General features: G+C 48.7%; 1 protein-coding gene across 1 annotated transcript in view; it reads right to left on the reverse strand.

The window, feature by feature from the left end:
• ELOVL2 (ELOVL fatty acid elongase 2) overlaps positions 1–21206 on the reverse strand; it is a 78833-nt gene that overhangs the window by 18890 nt on the left and 38737 nt on the right. Inside the window, exons 3-7 of the mRNA XM_021100179.2 lie at positions 16354–16417; positions 11493–11680; positions 7595–7672; positions 2992–3163; positions 403–527 (exon numbers count right to left, since the gene is read on the reverse strand). Coding sequence (XP_020955838.2) covers positions 403–527; positions 2992–3163; positions 7595–7672; positions 11493–11680; positions 16354–16417 — 627 coding nt within the window. The remainder of the gene's footprint in view (positions 1–402; positions 528–2991; positions 3164–7594; positions 7673–11492; positions 11681–16353; positions 16418–21206) is intronic.

A 21206-nucleotide genomic window follows, 5' to 3' on the forward strand; every position in this document is an offset into this window, starting at 1 on the left:
GCGTGGATGCGATCAGAAATCAACCACCCGCAGGCCCTACACTTTGCAGGAATGAAATAAGGCAAGGCTGAAGCGGCCCACTGTCTTATCCAGAAATTGTCTGAAATTACAGGAGGATGTGCATAAATTGGCCATTATTTTCTCCTGGAAAAACTGCAGTTGGAATCTGGCAGATAAAAATGCTTTCCAAGTATTCACCTGCATTTCAGAGCATGGAATAAGCTACACCAAGGATACACACACAAAGGGTGTTTTGCCACACAAGATGTCACTCTTAAAAGTCCGCTTTTGGAGAAGACGGGCAGCCTCATCTCACACACACAGCAAAGCTCTGCCCCCGGGGGCCGGGCTGAGAACAGGCAGGGGCTGCCCACAGACAAGAGAGCCCACGGGGCGACGTACCAGCTGGGCCTGCGTGAGGTACCTCTTCCACCACAGATACTTGTGCATGGACGGAAACACAGAGAGGCCGTAGTAGGAGTACATGAGAATGTGGATAAAGCTGTTCAGTGTGGGTCCAAAGAAACCTGGAAAAGCACAGTACACAAAATTACTCTTCTCGAAAGGAGGACTGCTCGTTCTTTGTCGGGTAATAGTCTTCCTGTACATAACTGAAGCCAAATAACAGCACGGCCCTAACAAATCCCCACTGATCAAGTCGCCCTCTTCTCCTGCCATTACTCCAGGATTTGGCCCAAGTCCCCTGGATAGAGGGACTCCACCGGGGTTGTTTTTCAGTCAGAGTGCCAACCAAACAGGTAACCCCTGTAACTTGCAAAGGCTCTACTGTCATTACCATCAGCTAACCGGGGATAAAACTGTTAGCTTAACACCTGTGGCAGAATTCCTTTGAGAAAGTGTGTTTGCTTAGCGAAATCTCTGATGAGCCATTCTGACAGTAGAAAGAGAGACTTCAAAAAAATCAAAATCATTATATATTAAAAAAAAAAAAAAGAGCGAGCCTTCAGTACATGGCTGGACAGAGGGCTACGGAGTCGAGGAAAATGTAATTGCTCTTCAAAACAAAGTAAATCTACCTGGAAGGGACCTGGAACAGGAAATGCTGGGGAAGGTCCGGCAGGCTGAGGACAGGTGGGTCTGGGGACCTTGCCAGGAGCTGGGTCACCTCATGGACTCCTAGGACCAGGAAGGTCTAGGAGTTTTAGGGTACTGCTGTGCTGAGCTGTGCCTAGCGCTCTGCTGTCCCCTGCTATCACCTTCAGGAAGTGTTCTGCCATCGACGTGAGTGAATCATGTTGCAGGAAACCAGGCATCCAGGGCCACGTTCTACGCTGGGTCAACTAAGGGTCAAAAGGATTGAGCTGCAGGAGGTGAGGTACCAGAGACGGAGACAGAACTGGCTGCTGGAAGCATCACACAAATCAATAAAGTAAAGGGCTCAGTGTTCTGAGAGAAGGCTGTGTGTCAGCTTGGACCCAGGCGGCTGGTCTATGAGCTGCGACCCTGTGGGAGAGGAGACAGGCAGTGCTCTGATCCCTTGGATGTGTTACTTTGAATCTCCTCATCTGGAAAACGGGTAAAATAATTACCTGTTAAGGTTGAGATGGGATTAAGTGAGGTAGCACTATATAAACTAGAAGGCACTGCACATGTGTTGGTTAACGAATTTAAATTCTCCTGCCTGGACTCCCGATCCCAGAGTTGTGATCCTGACAGATCAATGAAAATCGACGGGTTAGGAACCGCAAGAGGAACTGCACCACCAATCCGTCAACACTGGCTGGAGTAACTCGTCAAGGCGGTGAATTTATATGCAAACACAACCAGAGTTTCAGAGTACCAGGCAGCCCGATATTAACAGCATTTCTTTACCAACCTGAGTTTTCATTTCCAGCAATTGATAAAAAATATAAGAACTGCTGCTTATCATTTTTATAATATTCTAGATTGAACAGAAATTGCCACATGCAGAATTCCTATGGATGAAATGTCCTTACACAGTGATTATTAAGACTGACTTTTAGATGCTTCTGTGATTTGTTAATGAAACCGTTGAAAATCAAAATACTTCACCTTGACAACTGTCCTCTGGTGTTGCAGGTCTATTTTCTGATCATAGTGTAAGTCTCGTATAGTCTTAATAACTAAGCGCAACCCAGAGTCTGTCAGTCTAGGAGAGACGTGAAAGCTTCTCTTTCTGCCCACAGCAGAGTTTAAATATTGCATCTCCAATAGTCACTGATATATTCCAAGGACCCCTGGGGTTTTCGTTGTTGTTGTTTTTAATATCATCTCTACAAGATCTTAAATTCTAGGAGAAAATCATTTTGACTCAAGTTTTACTCATTCTGATTTTTCATTAGGACACTCTTAGATTCTTGGATACAGGACAATAAATATCAAATACTGAAGTACTGTTTTCTCTAGCTCAGTGTTTCTCAAACTTAAGTCTTAACTATTAGTCAATCGTGACATCAATGAGATGAGAGTTATCAGCTTTTTGAAAAAAAACGAAGTAGAATTTTTTTCAAAGTGCAGCACACAAAGCCAGGCTAAATAGTCTTTCATGAAATTTTTGTCTCAGGTAAAATGCATTCATATGCACTGGGTTATGATATAAAATATATTTCTTACTGAGTTCTCAGCAAAAAAAAAAAAAATTGAAAGCCATGGCTCTGGTGCGTCATAACGACATGACTAATTTATCTGAATGGAAAAAGCAGCCCCAAAAGTTGACAGGACTCAATCTTATCACAGCTAAGGGTATATTTATTTCTACAGCCCCAGGTAAGCTCCAGCTGGGGGACATGCTTCTGGCCATAGGACATTTGGTGCATGGAGAGAAAACACTTCCAAAATTTAACATAATACTCAAAGATTCTGCCAGGCTCTAAGACCAAAAACCAAGCGTGGGCTTCCCCGAGTGACAGGCAGGCAGGGCCAGGCCCCCGTCCCTCTCCTGAGCCGAGTGGCACGGCTCAGTACGGGAGACCCGGTACCTGGAGCTCCAAGACGGACGCAGTTACTTACTCTGTCCGCAGGGGATCCAGTTCAGCACACACCACCAGATGTTAAACATCGAAGCATGGTGGTAGACGTGAAGGAAGGTAATCTGACTGGTTTTTTTCCGCAACACAAAGAAAATCGTGTCCAGGAACTCTATTAATTTGGAGAAGTAGTACCACCACAGCACCCTGGCCACCTAGGAGATGTAAAACAGGACGAAGCCAAGGTGAGCCGTGACGATGCCCCGTATGGGCTTCACCAGCCCGCCTGGCTCCCAAACCAGCCGAGGAGCGTCTTCACCGGCATCTTTGCCTCCAGCTTCCCCGTGTTCCCCGCGGCCCAGCCGTCGAGCTTCCCAAAACGCACCACCTGACCAGGGCCCTGCTCTGACCCACAGGACCACGCCTGGGATTCCTTGGTTGATGCGGGATCTTCCCGGGCCGGGGAGGGTGGCCAAGTCCACTCCCCTCCTCCAAGCACAGCCCGGGCGTCCCGTGCGGTCAAGGGGTCACATCGTCCCCTGGAGCCCCGCCCCCAATGCCTGGCGCTCTCCCCCTGTGACCAGCGCCCCCCGCCCCCCCACATCTGCCACAGAACCCATCGGCCTGGTCACAGCCCTCTCAGATGCCACCCTGCTCCGGAACCAAGACTCCTTGCTTTCCTCAGGCTGAATCAACTGTTCCTTCCAGAGGTCCCGTTGTGGCTCAGCAGAAATGAATCTGACTAGTATCCATGAGAATGCAGGTTTGACCCCTGGCCTCGCTCAGTGGGTTAAGGATCCAGCATTGCTGTGAGCTGTGGTGTAGGCTGAAGATGCAGCTCGGACCTGGTGCTGCTGTGGCTGTGGCGAAGGCCGGCAGCTAAAGCTCTGATTAGACGTCTACCCTGGGAACCTCCACACGCCTCGGGTGTGGCCCTAAAAGACAAAAGAAAAGTTCCTTCCGCTGGTCCGCAATCGCTTCGTGCCTCCACTGCCAGCAACCAGGACGGCGTGTGTGGTCAGCGTAACAACTCTCCCACTCAGGCCGAGACCTTCCCCTTGGCCTCTGCCCAGGGTCCAGCGCTCAGCAGGTCACTAGAGATCACTGCTACTGTCACACTGTTTTAATTTTTCTCTATTCCTTTAATGTTCACATTTTGTCCCTTAAACATCAGGCCACCCCAGAGAAGCCCCTACCTTGTGTGACTCTTTCCCCCCGGCCACCACCCAGGCAGTAGGTCACAGCCACCTTCCCGCCTCCCAGTCCCATCCCAGAGGGCACTTTCATGAAAGGCCCTGTGCTCTCAGCACTAACATTCTGTATAAGAGGAGTTCTGAAATCAGAGTTTCATGCTACTATTTAGTTCCCAAGACGACAATCATAAAAAAGGTGTGGTGGCATCTATCTTAATGTTTGGGGAGTAATTAATCTTCAAAAATATTAAACCAGGGAGTTCCCATTGTGGCACAGCAGAAATGAATCCGACTAGGAACCACGAGGTGTCGGGTTAGATCCCTGGCCTCGCTCACTGGGTTAAGGATCCTATGTTGCTGTGGCTGTGGTGTGGGCCAGCAGCTGTAGCTCCGAATTTGACCCCTTAGCCTGGGAACCACCATATGCCACAGGTGTGGCCCTAAAAAGCAAAAAAAAAAAAAAAAAAAAATTAAACCATAAATACACACAACAGTGACTTTCAGAGAACTGTATGGTATCCCAAATTGTACCAGTCTGCGATATTAGAAATGAAATGGCTGTAGAGAAATCCATGTATCTTACTTTTCATATTACGGCTTTGAAGATGTTTAAAAATGCACATCTTCAATTCTGAATTAAAAGGTTTCTGGGATTCCTGTTGTGGCTCAATGGGTTAAGGACCTAATGTTGTCTCTGTGAGGATGTGGGTTCAATTCCTGGTCTTGCCCAGTGGGTTAAGGATCCAGCGTCCCTGCAAGCTGTGGTTTAGGTTGCAGATGCAGCTTAGATCTGGTGTTGCTGTGGCTGTGGCATAGGCCGGTAGCTGCAGCTCTGATTCAACCTCCAGCTGGGGAACTTCCATAGGTAGCAAGGTCTGGCCATAAAAAGATTAAAGGAAAAAAAAAAAAAAAAGGATTCTATTGTCTTTTATCAGTAGTCCATGTTTTTTATCATGGAAATCTTCAAATATTCACAGGAAGAGTAAGTAATACAAACACTCGGGTTATCACTGAACTTTAAAATTTTCAATACGATTCCAGTTGTGGAATCAATTCTATTTCCCACCATTTGGGGGGAGTGCAACATAAACTGTCTTATCTATAACAACTTCTTTTAGCTAGGGAGACTTTAACATAACCACCAAAACACTATATGCTATCTAATAAAATTAACGATACTTTAATATCTAATAGCCCAGTCCATGTTCGAATCCATCTGATTTTCTCAAAATATCTTTTTATAGTTGGTTTGCTTAAATCACAATCCAAACAGCATCCAGCTTCCATTTGTTTGCTGTGGTTCCTAAGTTTCTTCTCATCAGTATCAGTTCCCTTTCCTCGCTCCCCTTTTTATTTCTTAAACTAGACCAGATGTACAGAACTCCTAATATCATGGATTTGGATGACTGTTTCTTCCTAGGGTTGTTTACAAGAATATAGTTGGACCCTGAACAAGGCAAGGGTGCTGACCTGATGCACAGCTGAAAATCCGCGTAACTTACAGTCGGCCCTCCCACAGCACAATCCCCACGGGCTGTATGACACAGTAGTGTTTAGTACTGAAAACATTCTGCATATGAGTGGACCTGCATGAGTCAAACTGAGGTAGTTCAACGGTCAAGCAGACTTCATACACGGTTCCATGTACTTCCGATAGAATCACATCAAGAAGTACCTAATTTTTGGCTGTGCTACTGATACGCAGATGAACAGTGAGCTTGAGTGTTAACGACCTAATCCAGTCATTACGAAGTTTCCGTTCCACTTTCACCCAGTAGTTTTATCATTTACAGATGCTGCTGTCTGGATCCATTATTTCACCACAAGTTGCAAAATGGTGATTTTCAAATTCTCTTCATACTTGGGCATTTTTTTCTTCTAAAGAGAAGACTTCATCTTTAACTATTTGGAAACTTACATAGGAGAGGTAAGATAAATGTTTCCCTTTAATTTTCTTTTTCTAGAATGAGATGGTGTTCTAACAACCTTCAAAAGGTAGCAATGATGTTTTAAAGTATTTTAAACTCATGTTTTTTAAAATAAATTTGATGTCAGCTTCCTTTTGATGCTCGCACTGTCCCCCTGCTGTGGGAGTCCCTTCAAGGTGGCTTTCAGATTTTCCTGCCAGGACCCTAGTGGTCTTGGACAGCTTCTGGGCTTCCTCCGTCACATCCAGGCTTCTTCCCACCCCAAACTAGGAGTCAGCCAGATCTCCTGGAGCCCTAAGCCCTTCTGGTGAATTGTATATAGAGAGAGCCATCTGGGTACTCACTGCTGGGTTGTCAGATTCTAACCAGGCCTTTTCTGTAGACAGAGCTAAAAAACACACTTGTTATAATAAAGTTAAGGAGTTCCCGTCGTGGCAAGCGGAAGCAAATCTGACTAGTATCCGTGAGGATGCAGGTTCAATCCCTGCCCTCACTCAGTGGGTTAAGGATCCGGCGTTGCCGTGAGCTGTGCTGTAGGTCGCATGTGGCTCGGATCCCGCTTTGCTGTGGCTGTGGTGTAGGCCAGCAGCTGCAGCTCTAATTGGACCCCTAGCCTGGGAACCTCCATATGCTGCAGGTGCAGTTACTCTAAAAAAGAAAAAAGAAAGAATAATGTTAATTCTGATATTTCCAATTTGAATCTGTAATAACTGAGTTTTAGTTTAACTTTTAAATTTTTCTTGTTTCAAATTAGTTGTAATATTACATTATGTACTTTATCCTAAGTGTACCTATAAGCATCTCACAAAAAGCAATACCAATATTTTTATTAATAATAGCAGGCTCTCGAACTGCTGAAGGCTGTTAAATGCCCCTCACTAGGGATGTGCAGGCAAAACTCTGTGTTTTAAAGTCACTTGACATAAATCTTTTGGTGGTTAGGTCAACAATATATGCGTGTATTAATTTTAGTTTATTTCCAAGATTTTGGGGGGAGACTGCCTTGCATTCTTTTCAAATTTAATTTGTTTTATAATAACATAAAAACACCTAATGGCTCTGAAATCAGATATAAGACAGGGTACATTCAGAGCAGCCCAGGCTCCATTCCTTTCCCCTCTGCCTTGTTCCCGCCCCCCTACCCACCAAAAACCATTTTGTTAGCTTATTGGTTTATTCTGCCACTGTTTCTTTTTAAAAACATCCGCAAGTACACACTCATATCATTTCTTGCGCAAACGGCACTGTACTACAAGCACGGCCTGCGGGTTGCCTTTTTCCACTCAGCTACATCCTGGAGCCTCTTCTGTAACAGGACAGTGGTCACCTTCAGTCAGTCCACTTTGCAAAGGGATGCCCTGCGTGGATGCGCCGGGATTCAGTGGGTCTGCGCCCCAGGTGAGTATTTCCTAGAGGTCGGCAGCAGGCCCTTTCTCAGCTACCCCAGCCTCCATCTCCCACCTGCAAGGAGAAAGCAAGCCTTCTCTCCTTTGCAGTGGCAAATGGTTACAGACAGTTGACTCACCCGGATGTCGGCTTCCCCTGCACTGGTTAGATCCTGACACTGTAAGTTGTAGCCTCCTTCCCAACTGGAGAGAATAAGCTGCCAGAGAAACAAGAAAGGAGAGGGAAAAAAAAAAATCAATGCAAGAATATGGACAAAAACTAAATTTCCCATTCAAGTTTCTGATTGGCATCTACTCAAGACTGAGTTCTTCCCACACTGAGCTTGGCTTGATCTTATCCCCAAGTTATCAAAGGATCTAATTCTTGCTGTTAAACTGATACTAATGGTTACATTCCTCAGTTAACATAATTTACTTTGAATCATTACATCCACCAAAACCAGAATTTGGCTATCATCTGAGTAACAAAGCATTTTAATGTAAGAACTTTATCTCATCGTATGTCCTACAAGATGTAGAATTAAATGTAAACAAATGTGAAGAAACTACACTAAAATCTTAATACTTTATATTGCCTTATATATAATATTTATCTTATTTGATAATCTCAATTTTATGAACTATTTATTACCATTTTATAGATATGAAAACCAGGGCTCAGAAAGGTTAAATCATTTTCTTCATTGTATTGATGCTTCATTGTCGTCTGTCATTTGTGTGATCATAACTGATTAATGTCATCATTATGCTCAAAAAACAGAAAGCTCTATAAAGTCTCTGCGTCCCCTTTTTGCTCATCTCTGCCTCTACGGTTCTTTGTCCAATGCCTGGCAGGAAAAAGCGCTCAATAACTGTGTGATGAGTGCATTGTTCAGGAGCCCACGGCTAGAAAGTGGTAGAACAATGATTGGATTCAGGTCTTCTAGACAAGGAGTTTGGATATGAGAGCCTGCAATTCTCTGTGGCTTATCAGAAATGTATAAAGGCACAGATCTGTTAAAATATACAAACCGGAGAGGAACAGGTGTAAATGAATTGAGCATTAAGATGAGATGAACTATTAAAAATACTGCAAATGTCTTAGAACCGTTGTGTTTTCTCTACTGTCCTTATTTACTTCTCTTTCCTTCTAACAAAACACCTTTCAATTAACGTCATGATAATTACAGAATATCAGGATAAATCTGGTGAAAGTAAAAGAGACTGAGCTTGCCTGAAGGGTCTATTACAAATCAAGTCACCCCCAGAACCCCCACTCCCAAGTGTTATGTGCTTGGTTCTCAAGTAGGAACCGGTGACAGGCCACAGGGATTCAGGAATACCTAAAAGTGTAAGTTTTTTGTGTGCATTTTTCAAAATAAAGTTGCTTAACTTTGTGCAGCAAGAGTAATTAAAAGCCTCCATGGTCAGGCTGTAGTTCCGCAGGAGGGGCTCCAGCATCTACTGTTCAGTGACAACGCAGCCGTGGGAGAGGGCGGGTCATCTGTTACGTTACCCCATGGCACCTGCTTTAGTCAGATGTATCCAGGCTGTCCCCTCCCCCTGGCACCGCCACAGGACTATCTGACAAACTAAACAGCAGGCGCAAGCAGCCAAGGCACCGGACGCTCTGTCTGCCTCATCCCAGACCCTTCCTAACCCCCTGGCTGGGACGGTTCCAGGAACCATCCAGTCCACGTGCTGAAGAAAAGGAAATCAGGCGGCCACAGAGCGTTACAAAGGTATGGGCTGACTTGCTCCAAAGTACGTCTAGCAGCCAGTGGCTCCTCCCCGTCACCACCACCTTAATCCAAGCTGCTGACCCTAGTACCGTACTCCTTTCCTAAAAGGACCCTCTGCTTCCACTCCCGCCTCCCAACACACTCTGAGTCCCTTTTCCGTGGAGCAGCCAGAATAACCTATTTAAAAAGGGAGATGATACCCTCCCCCATTAAGATCCCCCAGTGACTCTTTGCTACACTTAGAAGAGCCACCAAATTCCCGTCTAGGCCCTAGGTAATCTGCCACCTGCCACCTGGCGGTGGCTCGGTCCTCCGTCCGTGGTCCTGGCCGCGCTGCTTCTTTCCGCCCTTCGACAGCCCAAGCCTGCTGCTGCCTCCAGGCCTCCAGGCCTGCCGCTCCTGCACCAGCCGCTCCCCAGGTCTTTCCCTGCCCTGCTCCCTCTCATCGCAGCACCTCCGCAGAGAGGCTTCGCTCCCCCTCGCACGGGGCCCAGACGCAGTCTGACGCGGCCCACGGCCTCGGGGCGTGTTTGCAGGAGTGTCAGTGACCCGAGGGGCGGCTTCCTGGCCTGAGCCTGGGAGCAACGGGTTGGCAAGGTTGGGGAAAGCTGTCTGTTGGCTAGAGTCCACCAAACCACCCCGACAGTGTCAGAGAGAAGCCCTGGGCCCTCAAAGAGGTTACGGTTAGAAGGCTGGAGGCCACAAGGCCGGTGACTGTGAAGCCAGGGATGGACAGTGGGGGAAGAGAGACAGCGGGCGAGCAGGAGCCCAACTCAGTCGACGGCGAGCTCCGTGCAGAGGCGCTTCCTGAAAGACGAGCCATGGATGTGGCTGTTCAAACACCAAACCGTCATTCTGCTTCCTGCCGATGGTGACTACTGTCCACCTGAAGGCTGATAAGGCCCCTTCGCAGTGACTACCTGCTACCCATGCTGGTCGGCGAGCTCTTCGAGGTGAGAAACCACACCTGACCAACCCGGCCTAACGGAGCAGGTGCTTGCCCCTCCTCCCATGCAGGAGCGAGGGAAGGACAGACATCCAGCTCCATGGCAACGCTAAGCTGCCTGCGGTCCTGAGCCTGGCTCCTCTACGGTTACTGAGCGCGAAGAGCTGACACGGGAGGTCGGGGCTCTGCCTCCACTGCACCAGCACTTCCAGCAGGATTAGAGCTTCCCTGTGCTCAGACCTTCTGGCTGGCCCTTCGGACGCACTTGCCACTCCTGAGAACCACCCAGGGACAGGTGACTTTTCTTTTGTTATAGGAGGAGAAACCCACCCCTATGTCGCTACCTTGCAAGCTCGTGCAGTGAACTACAATTCACCCGCTAGGGAACCTAAAATAAAAATTCCCCTTTAGAGTCCGGTGAGGCAGGGCGCACCTAGTGACACAATTTTAGAGCCGTCAGCACAGCCTTCCTGACCCCAAGGCCCATCTCCTGCTCTCTGATCCTAAAAGTCCACAGCTTCACCACAGTCATTCTAGACAGTGGTTATTCGCCGCCACTGCTAGAACAGTGCGCATTAGACTAAGGCACAGATTAAACTCTCTGAGTGAGAGGGCTTGTATTTTAGGTGAGAATTTATTTTCACTTAGAATCTGAGGACACCAGGAAGGTGCTATTGATTATCAGCCATCGATAATGTCCATGAATGACTGGAATTTATCCTAACTTTTCCCTAAAACGACATTGCTATGCTTTCGTTTTCTTTTCTCACGCAGGCTCATTTAACACTTCAATTTTCTCTTGGAGAAAAGGACAGTGGCCTTTGGTTGTCAGGCAGGGCAATTGTTAACTTGTTCCTTTTCTTGTGAAAATGGCTTGCTTTGGCACAAAGGAACAGGGCAGCTGTGGCTGGGCTGGGCTGTCACGCCAGGCCTCCAGCAGCCAGTCCTGAGGACGAAGTGTCCTCAAAAGCAGGGCGTCTCCTTCAAGGGACAGCATATCTGCATCTCAGTGCAACAAAGTGCATTTGATATTTAACCTTAAAAATACTCTTCCTCGATAGCTGTCTATTCTCAGGCAAACCAGGTAACTTTTCTGAGCCTATAAAATGAGGAACGTATATGATTTTTAAAGGACCGTTCAAATCCACGTTGTGATTTTAAGTTACAATGAGAGACAAAAGGCTACAGAAATAGTTCAAGTTAGAAGCAAAGCCTTCTACACTTTGGGAAGGAATGCTATCAGACGCTGGAGCAGGGTCTTGCCATGTCAAGGACAGTCCTGACAGCAGAGGAATTGCTTCTCCAGCCCCCTCGGCTCCTCGCTCCAGCTCTGGCTGCGCGAACACTTACCTCTGCCAGCATATACGCGGAGAGAAGCGTGATTCCCAGATTATAGAAGGTGAGGAGCCCCCGGAGGGAGAGGGCAGGTCTGCTCTTCATGAATCTGTTGCCCAGCCATATGGAAAGCAGGTACAAGACAGTGAGCACAAAGGTAGGAAGGTAGGAGTCCAGCATGAACCACCCTCTGACTCGAGAATCTGCAAAGAAACACAGTAAGAAGCTGAGGAGCAGCCCGCGTGCGTGGGGAGACCGAACCACAGATGGCGGGTCTGTACCCACCAGGGCAGCACGGGGGCCCGCGGGCCAGGCAGAGGCGAGCGGGACCTGGGTGCTAGTTCAGTCCAGGAAACCAGTGGGGACCAAATCGTGACGCAAGGTTCCATGGAGCAAACAGGGCTTAAGCTGAACGCTGGCCTGAGTGACAACGACAAGCAATGAAGTGGAAGTAACAGCAACAGTCGAGGGTCCACCTTTGGAGCGGTGACTGTATTTCCTCTAACTCAACAAACGTGAAGCCTGTCATGCCACTTCAGAGATGTAAACACAGTTCAGAAAGCATCTGTACTTGCAGAAGGCCACCCACAGCAGTTGGCGGCTGAGCCGGGAGTGGAATTCATATAACTCTCGGCCCGATTAACCTGCCTCCCGAGGAGAGGCTGTGAGTGGGCGGGAGAGAGGCGCGTGGACACGGGGGTCTAATTCCTAAAACCCACACTCCCCGGAATTTGCTTAGGATCACCGAGCGTACATCAGGGATGGTTCAGAGTTTGGCTGGAACAAAGAGAGCAGTGGGATTACAGTAGGCCAAGCAGGAGAAGCTAGAGATGGCAAAGGCAGAGCCTCAGAGCCGAGGATTCAGAACTGAAAGCAGAAAAATCAAACCAAGGACCCAAACCTGATCACAGACCAAAAAGATAAACTGTCATGAGGCCAGAACCTGGACACAAGTGCCCCTTACTCTGGAGAGTGAAGATTTAAAACCTAAATGAAACACACACAGTAGACCTATACTATAGTTACTAATTCAAAAATAACTTGGGGAGTTCCCTGGTGGCTCAGCAGGTTAAGGATCTGGTGCTGTCACTGCTGGGGGGTGGGTCGCTGCTGTGGCGTGGATTCAATCCTTGGCCTAGGAACTTCTGCATGGGGCAAGTGTGACCAAAGATAATAACAATGAAAATAAAGAAAATAACTTGGGCACAAAATGATTTTTGTTCTCTGTTCTGCTCCTTTTTGTTGTTGTCTACAGAGAAAACGATTTGGCCCAGAATGCTGCTGTTTCTGAGCTCTGTAAACAGAGCTGCAGGAGCTGGTTCCTCCCTGCTCCTGGTCCCCCCGGCCACCCACACAGTCCCTGCCCACGTTCTGCTCCCCCAGCCCCCCGCCTCTTCACCCCCCTCCGCCCCCGCAGGGCGCTGTTTCCTCGAGGAAGGTGTCTGCTCAGGCTCTGGACAGCAACTTCCTCTGTCCGCTTTGCCCATTTGTGACGGAGATGAAAAGGTAAGAAAGGGGCATCTGTGCCACCCACCCACGACATTACCCTTCGCACAACTGCTCATCATTATCTGCCACAAAAGGTTGTGCCGAGTGAAAAGACTCTGAAAGGGGATGGATTTGTGTATGTGCATGGCTGACTCACTTCGCTGCACAGCAGGAATTATCACAACCTTGCCAACCAGCTCTACTTCAATAAAACCTCAGGAAATAAATAAAGCTCCGTTCAAAAAAAAAAAAGAAAAGGTTGTGTGCAACGTGCCCCTTCCTCGCATTCCCCTCTAAGCCGACGGATCCTCTTGTGCCAGGTCAAGGCCCGGCCCCGTGAAGGGAGCCACCTGCCACTGCTCTTTCGTAATGACAGCTCCCCGTGTGCATAACAACGCAATTACCATTTCACAATTTACATTATTCTCATGGCTGCAATACCACCGTAATGAACATTTACTGAGCACTGATTTTGTGCCACCCATTGTTACAAAGGTTTGTGCGTGTATTAACTTACTTAAAATTCTCAATCTAATTCTATAGAGATTTTTTTTTTTTTTTTTTTGGTCTTTTTGCCTTTTCTAGGTCCGCTCCCGTGGCATATGAAGGTTCCCAGGCTAGGGGTCTCCTCGGAGCTGTAGCCGGCGGCCTACACCACAGCCACAGCAACGCCATATCTGAACTGCATCTGCAACCTACACCACAGCTCACAGCAACGCCGGATCCTTAACCCACTGAGCAAGGCCAGGGATTGAACCCACAACCTCATGGTTCTTAGTTGGATTCATTAACCACTGAGCCACGACGAGAACACCTGATATTATTTTTAACAACTTTATGAAGCTGTAACTGATACATAAAATCCTGCCCATACTTAATGTGTACAATCTGATGAGTCTGGACACATGCAATCATCCATGATGCCACCGCCAGTCAAGGTCAAAGACAAATCCATCCTACAGGTGGTATTCTCCCGCTTGTGACTGAGAAAAACTGTGTAAAAAGAGAAATAACTGGCTCTCAATGGCTACCCTACCTCTTGTGACGGTGTTAGGGGTTGAACTGTGAGCTACCCCCCTCCCCAAAAAAAGATGTGCTCAAGTCCCAACTCCCGATATGTGTGAATTTAACCTTATTTGGAAATCAGGTCTTTGAGGATGTAAACAAATTAAGATGAGGTGGGCCCTGGGTGGCAATCGATGTCCTCATAAGAAGGGGTTAAAATGGAGTTCCCATTGCGGCTCAGCAGATTAAGAACCCAACATAACATCCATGAGGATGCAGGTTTGATCCTCGGCCCCACTCAGTGGGTTAAGGATCCCACATTGCCATGAGCTGTGGTGTAGCTTTTGCAGATATAGCTCTGATTTGACCCCCAGCCTGGGCATTTCCATATGCCGCAGGTGTGGTGCTAAAAAGACAAAAAAAAAAAAAAAAAAAAAAAAAAGCTGGGAACAAATATTTGTAATATCATCTTTGAGACTTGAGAAGTTAGCTCTGCGTCTGAGTCACGTGCGTGCCCACAACAATCTCTCCTGATGGTACCAACGTGGCGTAGATAAAGTCACCACAGGCTTGGGGACACCTCTAAGTTTAGCAGGTGGCCTGCCAGACAACTTACACGTGCACCATTTTCTCAGAGGGGAAGAGGATGCCTCACGGCCTGGAGGCCAGACGCCCTGCCACCGGGGAGGGCACCTGACCCGGCCGTGACTGTCCACCTCACAGGCTGCCTGCTACAAAGGAAACTCCCATAAAAGTGACCAAAGCTGAGCAAACAACTGCAACCCTATCCTTAACTAATCCCCAATCCGTGTAATTCCAGGTCACAGTGATTGTACTGACAGCAAAGTTCTGTGTGACCTTGGCTCGGAGCACTGCGGGTTAACTTTCTGGTGGAAAGGTCAAGTTGAAAGCCGGTCACCCAGAAGCCCAGTGCCCTCCATGCTACCCACTAAGGCTCAGGCAGAGAACACGTCGGATACAGCAGGTGGCGAGCTCCGGGCATCCCACGCTGCCTGCCCCGCAGGGTGATCACAGAGATACAATGGGAAACAGAGCAAAAGCCAAAGGCAGTGTGAACACTCGTATTTGCAAAGCTCTTGTACAACCTCGGAGTGTCATTCCGCTAAGGCTCTACAGTCACTCACTCACTGGGACGGGCGACGAGCCTTGCAGAAACTGGGGCGTGGTCTAAATCCCCTCCGTGATTCTGTTTCAAGATTCTGAGAAACAGGAAAACCTCATCCCCCCACCCACACACACACAATGACGGTGAGGAGACAACGGGGGATTTTCCAGCTCTGCGACCCAGCAAGGCGCGAGGAAACCACACACGCTGTTGAGAATGTATTCACTTGTTTGCAAAACAGATGGCGCCTCAGAGGTTCCTAGGACTGTAACACGCCCTGGAGAGAGCAGTCCTGGCTGCTGCCCTCGCGGGAGAAAAACCTATTAATAAAGTGAGCGAAGGAAACAGACAGAGGCCGAGAGAGAGCGAGGCGAGGCTGGCTTTAGCGGGCAGGGCTCTGCTGGCCGGTCAGGGACAGCTCATCTGCGAGGGTGACATCCAGCCGACACCTGCTGTATGAGAAGGAGATGACAGGGTCGAGGGAGGGGGTGGGACCCGGTGGGGACGGAAGAGCACGGGAAAGACTTTTACAGATTCGAGGAAGCCCAAGGTGTCCGGAGAGCGAGGAGAGGGGCGCTGGCCGTCAGAGAGACAGCCGGGGCTGGACCACGCCGGGGTGCGTGGTCCGCGCTGCGGCACTTGGCTTAGATCCTGAGGACACGGGGAAGACACGGGGTTTTTTCTGGCTGCGCCCGTGGCCTGCAGAAGCTCCCAGGCCAGGGATCGAACCAGCGCCACAGTAGTGACAATGCTGGATCCTTAATCCCCTGAGCCACCGGGGAACTTGACACTGCTGAGCTTTAAGCTAAAGGACCACATAATGGGATGTAGGCTTTTATCATATTATTCCAGCTGACATTTAATAAATGACGAGAAAGAAGCAGACAAGGTGGAGGGAGGCCCTGCTGAGGTCAGAGTGACGGGGGAGGGAGGAACGGCTGGGAGCAGAGGACGCCCTCAGAGGGACTCTACTGCCGTAGGGACGGGCAGAAGGAGCGGGAGGTGAGGAGTGGGGGACTGGGCGGGGCTGGGGAGGAGAGGAAGCAGCAGGCCTATCAGGTGCCAGAGGCAGGAACTCGCCACACGCGCTGCTCCTGTTCCCGCTCCCCCCGCAGCCTCTGCGTGTTCTGGGAGGAGGAGGTTGAGGGTGGGGGGCAGGCCAGGACCCCAGACACATGGTCAGGACTCCAGACACGGCCGACCCCCCTCTCACTAAACCGTGCGCCTCCACATTCAGTTCTCAAGCAGCTCACTCACCCCGAGGTCCAAACATATTGTCCAAAAAAGCATTGATTTCATCATCAAAGGCCTTTAGATGCTCCTGAAAAGACAAAGGAAAAGTGATTTAACTGGGGTTCTTTTGACTCTCTCAAAACAAGTCGGTGACAATACATGGCTGACGGACCTTCCAAAGGTCCTGGCCCTGACGACCTTTGCCCGCAGAGACTTAAGGACGGTCAACCAGCACATGCAGCCTCATCGGTCACTAGCCTGGAAGGATCTGGAAGCAAATAATTCCTCTTTCATTTCCTTCGGCAGGAGGAGCCCCGGAAGACAGACTCGGTACCTTTAAACACTGAAGGGTTATGAACAGTCCCTTTCCCGCGAAACCGCTCAGAGACATAAGCTTTGCCACAAGCAACTTCTACGGCTGCCGCTGACAGGGTGGCGTGCAAACAACAGGGACAGTCTACACCTGCAGGACACGGCGTCATTACTGATGACAATTCGGCTCAACTGGACTTCACAGAGCTGAAGGGAAAGCCATAAAGACTCGTTTTTCCAGCAGGGGGACAGCTCTCTCCATTACCTTTCTATTTTGTTTGCTTTCAAAACATTTTTCGCACACTAGCATCCACTCGCTATGACAGTAGAGTGTCCCTGGGGCACACCAGGTTAGGTCCCACTGCTATAACAGGATTCAGGTGGGGGGCAGAGAGCTTCCACTGAGAATCTTAAGGCAGATTGAATGGCCGGCTGCTGCCCCTTGACTTGGCTCCCCTCTGCGCCGGGCTGCTATTCTACTGCTCAAAACACCTGCTCAGGTGCCCCTACCCCTGCTAGAAAGGCCCGGAATAGCTCCTTGGGCAAAGGCAGAGAAGACGGGCACCGCCGTGTTCCTGCGAAAGGGGTCTTGGGCCAGGACTGAGGGCAAGTGGACAGGGCCCCGGCTATACGTCAGTTGAGTAGGACAGTTCTCAGGAATTTCATACCGAACATTCTCTGCAATCAATAGCTGGGATACAGCCAAAAGCATCTTATTCTCAAAGAAAACATAAGTGCCAAAGAGGAGGATTAAGTTACTAGCATCTGAAAAGACGTGTGCGTTGGTGACAGGCACACACCGTTTGCACCGCTCCTTATTCGTGATGCTGATCCCGAGAGAAATCTGCAGGAGACTTAGGTCCCTGGGACCCTGAGGAGGAGGAGGAGGAGGATGAAAGACGAGCCTTCAGCAGCACCTGCTGCTTGCTGACCAGGGTACTGGGACCTTTACTCTTTCCTGATATCGCATGAAAAGCATCCGGGCTAAACCAGGTTTGGAAGGGCTCAAGCAGTGTTTCTAGGTTTGGTTTCCACGACGGACATCTCAGGAGACCTCCAGAGCCGAGAAAGGTCAGTTACCTAACATCTCCACGTGGCCATCAGGGCGGATGTGTCCCGAGGCCTCTCACTCCTGAGCAAAGAATGTTAACCCCACGGATAGGTCGCCCTCCTGACAAACAGCAGTGACATCTTCATTGCCACATCTACCTGCAGTGTTTAAACTTGTCCTGTTTGTTTGCTAGGGTCCAAAATCCATTTTCCGTCTGCAGGTCTAAGAAAACTCTAAAGGTCACAAAACTCATATTATTTCTATCATCATGCGGAAATTTTCAGTGGAGGAAACAAGTAAGAAGGGACGACCTGAGGAGAGGGCGGAGAATGAGAGACGAACACGAATGACGTAGTTCGGTCACGAATCTACTGATTCCTTAACCAATTATCTGGACGTCACTCTGCACCAGCATCATGTTAAACGCTCAAATACGAAGTCACATGAGGCATGGTCCTTTCTTCCCCCACAAAGACAAGTCGTCAGGAGTTTCAGATGGTGCCCTAAGTATGATGCGGTGTTTATAGGAACATGCTAAGAGCAGAGAGGAAGGAAATATCATTCAGCCGCAAAAAAGAAGGCTTGCCATTTGTGACAACACGGATGCATCTTGAGGGCATAAGTGAATAAGTAAGACAGAGGAAAAACAAATACTGAGTGATCATGCTTATATATAGACTGGAAAAGAAACACAACAAAAAAAACCAAACTCACAAATACAGAGGATGACTGGAGGTTCCCAGAGGTGGGGGGTGGGAGAAGTGGGTGAAGGGGGTCAAAAGGTGCCCACACTTAGTTATAAAAAAACTAGGTCGGGGGGTGCCATGTGCAGCATGGTGACTACAGTTAAATAATACTCTCCTGCATAAATCAAAGTTGCTAAGAGAGGAGATCTTAAAAATTCTCATCACAAGACAAAGAGGGAGTTCCCGTCGTGGCGCAGTGGTTAACGAATCCGACTAGGAACCATGAGGTCGCGGGTTCGGTCCCTGCCCTTGCTCAGTGGGTTAAGGATCCGGCGTTGCCGTGAGCTGTGGTGTAGGTTGCAGACGCGGCTCGGATCCCGCGTTGCTGTGGCTCTGGCGTAGGCCGGTGGCTACAGCTCCGATTCAACCCCTAGCCTGGGAACCTCCATATGCCGCGGGAGCGGCCCAAGAAATAGCAACAACAACAACAACAACAAAAGACAAAAAAAAAAAAAAAAAAAAAAAAAACAAGATAAAGAAACTATGTGTGATGACAGATGTTAACTACACTTGCTGTGGTGTCATCTTGCAATATATGCAAGTACCAAATCATTGTACTGCACACCTGAAACAAACAAACAAAAGCCAGAGAGGTAGGAAATCTCATTTAGATGTCTTAAAAAGAGCTGCTGCTGTTGCTGTTGCTTTGTTTTCTCTTTTAGACCTGGCATAGGGAGGTTTCCAGGCTAGGGGTCAAATCGGAGCTGGAGCTGCCGGCCTACACCACAGCCACAGCAATGCTAGATCCGAGCTGTATCTGTGACCGACACCACAGCTTGTGGCAACACTGGATCCTTAACCTACTGAGTGAGGCCGGGGATCGAACCTGCATGCTCACAGAGACAACACTGAGTTCTTAGTCTGCTGAGCCACAACGGGAACTCCCCATCACTGAGTTTTGAAAAGACTCCAGGGTGTTGTTTAGATGGAAAAGCATTAGCATGTGCACAAGCACAGAGGGATGACTCGCTGGGAAATGCTGACGGCCAGGGTCTCTAGTGACCTAACAGACAGAAACAAAGCCAAGGCTGGGAAGGCCAGAAACCTAAACACCATGACTTCTTTGGTTCTGGGGTATTTAACAGATAGTGGGGATGCAGCCTAAGAGGACAATGACATCGGAAGAACAAATCCAAGTTCACCCTGGGTCTGTAAAAGGTACTATGAGTACTGCGCTGGCCCATCAAGGAAGAACCCTTAGCAGAGGATGAGCGAGCAGGGCGAGGCGAGGGTAACGAGGTTAACAGCTGGGTGCTGGGTGTCTAAGTGCAGAAGCATGCTGGGCATGCTCAGGTGACACCATCCCCTCGGAGCTGAGAAACACCAACTGCAAGCAGCACGTCATGCATCCAACCCCCATCTCTTGATAGCTGTTATGTACATAAGACTTCGTCAGACAGGTGAAGAGAAAAGGGAGCGAGTGCTCACCGGAATCACTTACCGACAGCCTGGAAAGCGAGCCAGAGAAAGAGGCAAACAGCCAACAACTGAGAAGAAGGAGATACGGAGAGCGGCCCCAGCAACAGCAGACGGCACAGTGAGCAGGACCTGAGCAAGGTGCCTAGAATTCGGACTGCAAGAGAGAACAGTGCTGTCCTCAGGCCTGGCAAAGGGGCTGCTGCCCTCAACTTCACTCTCGGGAGGAGCCCCCTCTGGCCATCCACTGGCCATACCCCCTGCCCGCCCCCCCCACAGGACAGACATTCTCTCAGCCAAGGGTCCTTCTTTCCCCCAGAAGATGTTCCAAGTTTCCCAGGCTCCTGAACTCTCTGCCAAACAACACTTCTCCGAGCTCACTTCTAGAACGACTCGAGTGACTTCCCCTTGCCCACGCCATCAAGTCCACATTCCATGACTGAATTCCGTCTGGGCCTGTGTACAGCAACAGCTGAGGCACGGGGAGACTGCAAGCAAGCAGGGCCTTACGCAGACGCACAAATGCGTGTCCCTGTCTGCTTGCCGCAGACAGTGAGAATGCAAAATGGCACAGCCGTACTGGGGAACAGTTTGGCAGTTTGGTAAAAACAAATATTCACCTACCATGTGAACCAGCATGCCACTTGCAGGCACCCAAAAGAAAAAAAGCATGTACCCATGCAAAGACTCGTACATAAATATTCGTGGCAGGCGAATGGATAAACTGTGATATAGTTGTACAAGGAAATACTACTCAGCAAATAAAGGAATGAACTACGGATGCACACCCAACATAGATGATTCTCAAAATGATGAGGCTGCATCAAAGCAGCAAGACCAATACATACATACATACCACACACATACACACCCAAAATCTTTTCCATTTTCATGAGGTTCCAGAAAATAAAATAAAAACTTAGCTATGTGACAAAAAGAAAATCAGTGGTTGCTTGGGAACTGCACAGGAGGGGAGCTGAGTATCTTCAAAAATGATGGTGGGAGTTCCCATCATGGCTCAGTGATTAATGAATCTGACCAGCATCCATGAGGATGCAGGTTCAATCCCTGGCCTTGCTGAGTGGGTTAAGGATCTGGCATTGCCATGAGCTGTGGTGTAGGCCACAGACGCAGCTTGGATCCTGCGTTGCTATGGCAGGTGGCTGGCAGCTACAGCTCCAACTCCACCCTTAGCCTGGGAACCTCCATAAGCCATGAGTGCAGCCCTAAAAAGCAAAGAAAAAAAAAAAAAAAAAAGAAAGGTGGAGACAGGATTAAGATGGTGGAATAGAAGGACTGGAGCTCACCTTCTCTCATAAAAGCAACGAAATTGGAACTGCTGAACAATCTTC

Source organism: Sus scrofa, chromosome 7, assembly GCF_054392235.1.
Source record: "Sus scrofa isolate SSC_HxYL_T2T_F1_AM1 chromosome 7, Sscrofa_HxYL_maternal_Yorkshire_Landrace_v2.0, whole genome shotgun sequence".
Lineage (NCBI taxonomy): Eukaryota > Metazoa > Chordata > Mammalia > Artiodactyla > Suidae > Sus > Sus scrofa.